This window comes from Otolemur garnettii, unplaced genomic scaffold (genome assembly GCF_000181295.1).
Source record: "Otolemur garnettii isolate 467f Iridium unplaced genomic scaffold, OtoGar3 scaffold00054, whole genome shotgun sequence".
Classification (NCBI taxonomy): domain Eukaryota; kingdom Metazoa; phylum Chordata; class Mammalia; order Primates; family Galagidae; genus Otolemur; species Otolemur garnettii.
The window spans coordinates 7072755-7075626 of record NW_003852449.1 but is presented as its reverse complement, the minus strand read 5'-3'; the positions used below and the strand labels follow the sequence as shown (position 1 = coordinate 7075626).

Below are 2872 nucleotides of genomic sequence, written 5' to 3'. Positions count from 1 at the left end.
ATGGAAACCGTTTGCCTACCTTGAAATAACAAAATCTTGCATGCATCTACTGGTGATTTCCACTCATCATATCCCTGTCACACTAGAGATAACTGTGGCATTATTTATCATCGTTCACCATTACAGTATTGAATTCTGAAATCAATGTGCTGAACTTCACGTTTCTTGGGAACCGATTAAAAACCCAAGGAAAATACAAAAGAAGAAATGTAGGTGACCAAAAGAATTGTGAAGTATATTTTATGGAGACTGGAGATTCTGACTCTTGAAACTGTAAGTGGAAGTTCCCTAGAGCCTCTGGATTCTGTAGCTTTTGTTTGTATGGGAGCTTCTCCAGAAGGGAGCGAGCATTGTGATAACCAATAGCACTGCTATTCAGGGACTCTCAAGGTTTGTGTGTGACTCTGCGGGAAGCAGACCCAGGGCCCCCTGCTCACCAGCATGACTGAAGAGGTCTAAACTCTATCACATTCCTCTGTGGCCACTAGCAGTTCTCTCTTACTTTTAGAAAACTGAGGAGCATTTTCTCTTTATTTTTTCCCCCACGGGAAGCTCACATCCGTGGCATTACTACCAGATGCAGAGGCCATGAGAAGGAATTCTGATCTGTTGTACGGGATTTGTTTATGCAGAGAAAAAAATTGACAGCCAATTTAATTACAAATCAGCTGAGCTATTTGACATTGGTTAGTAAATATCAGATTGCCTATTTATAGGGCCAATAACATCCCTAGCATCTGAGATTCTACAGAAGAGGCAAAGAGAATGGCCAAGCAGCACCCAGAGCCTCACCTCCCACTCCCACCCCACTTCAGACATAAATGCATTTGTTGCTAGAAAGTTCCAAGCATCATATTTTCATATTTTAATTATTCTTTCAAATTTAAAATCAATTCATTCGTTCGGCCAGCAACCCTAAGTCTAATGTAAAAATGTATACTTTGGACGAAATTCTATTTTCAATTTTCTGTTACAAGAGAATCACTGCTAAAAACAACAAAGTTTACTGAAGTGCATAGCTTCGTCTAATTCATCTGTTTTCTTGAAGGCTTTATACCATATATTTAACAACTAGTACATCAATTAAAATTTATAGCAGCACTACTAGCGACTGGACAGACTGGATTTACTTTTTTTGATACAGTTACCTTCTCACCATTTAGCAGCCCAACTTCTAGGGCATCCTCCAATAACCCAAGACTAGTAACACTGTTAAGTTTTAATGCGCCTTAAATTTATAGATTTATGTACTTTTAAGACTAAAAGCAAACATAAAGCCCAGGATGCCTGTAATTTTTTAATAGAACTGTAACTGTGATTTCAATAGAAATAGTTAAAAATGTATCTTATTCACTCTCACAATTATCGTTATTCTAAGTCAGACAGAATTCGGCACCCAAGATCTGTCTGAATTACCTCTATATTACTAGATAATTACGTAATCCACTATTGCACCTTCAGATAAGCCAAAAGGATTGCAATGATTATATCCCCACAATTTAAACACAGGGACACACTGTAATAAGTAAATAATTTGAGCAAAGGGCATGATATTGCCTGAAGCAGCAACATGAACTGTGAAAACAAAAGTGTATTATAACCTGAATTAGCAATTACTCCCCATCTCTAATTTGCCTCATTACACAGAGACAGTTTTTAACCATCAGTCTTGTTGATTTTTTTGGCCTTAACCAACCAGGTGATCCCATCTTAATCACTATACACATACACATAATTCCCTCCCTCCACCCCAATACAACTCTTTTCTCTTAAAGTGTATAAGCTCAAGTAATAAGCAGATTTAGGGAAAAGTATAGTTTACACTGAGTAGTAATGACACAGAAATATTTCATCCTCAACCCAATTCTAATCACTTTACTTTAGCGGTAGAATAATGGAATCCTTCCTTCCCTCATCCCCAGATGGAAACACATAGAAAGGGGAGTTACTTACACTGGACAATGAGCTGCACCAAGGCCTCCCTGGGCTTCACGTTGAATCCATTGTACTGGCTCGTCTGACATCTGTACATCCCTGACATTTCCCTAGACACGTTCACAATCCTTAGTGTTCCGTCATAACTCTCCATTTGCATGGATCCATCGGGCATTGCGACTTCTTTATCCGCTCTAGACCAAAGAATGATGGGTTTAGGTTTCCCAGTGACTTGACATTGCAGTTCTATCGTGTCTCCTTCTCTGGTGACCAAAGGTGATTTTTCCTGTGGAACAGTCAGATTGGGTGGAACTTGAAATGGGAAAAAGAAAATTTTTCTAGGTTAGTATAAACTGGTAAAACATGATTCAGACACAGAAAATCATAAGGAAACAATTTCTGCTGGTTGAAGAAATGTGACAATTCAGATCACAAAAAAAAAAAGAAAAAAATACTTTGAGAATAAATGAAATATACTTCCACTTAAGATAATTCTGAAATGTTTTCGTCAAAGGCTCTTAAATGAGGACTTCAAACATTAGCACCGTATGCAAGGCTTTAAACTGAAGGGCCAAGATAATGAGCAGTCTACTCAGTGGCTGACCTCATCAGGACTAAGAGGGTCTTTAACGCCTGTAATGCACAGAAAAGTGATCTTGCTTGCTGAGGGCAGCAGTCAGCTGTTCACACTGAGCAGCCAAGGTAAGTGCAATTACGGAAAAGGGAAAACTTAATTTCAAACCACAAGTTTTGGCTGGTTTAAAACAGTTGCCAAGTTGCTATTATTTCGAGTGTTTTCTGCCTAACGGGAACAGAATGAAACAACTGAATACTCTGTCTGGCTCTTTGACAACCCATTGTATTATCCTCTCTGGGACTCCTAATTGCTTGTGACATTTGAATTTCATATGATTTCACTTTAAAATGGACTGAAATC

General features: G+C 38.4%; 1 protein-coding gene across 1 annotated transcript in view; it reads right to left on the bottom strand.

Moving 5' to 3' along the window:
• The window catches only part of MDGA2 (MAM domain containing glycosylphosphatidylinositol anchor 2), a 739157-nt gene that overhangs the window by 168865 nt on the left and 567420 nt on the right, over positions 1 to 2872 (bottom strand). The window contains exon 8 of the mRNA XM_003792170.2: positions 1954 to 2247. Within this exon, the coding sequence (XP_003792218.1) occupies positions 1954 to 2247 (294 nt within the window). The remainder of the gene's footprint in view (positions 1 to 1953; positions 2248 to 2872) is intronic.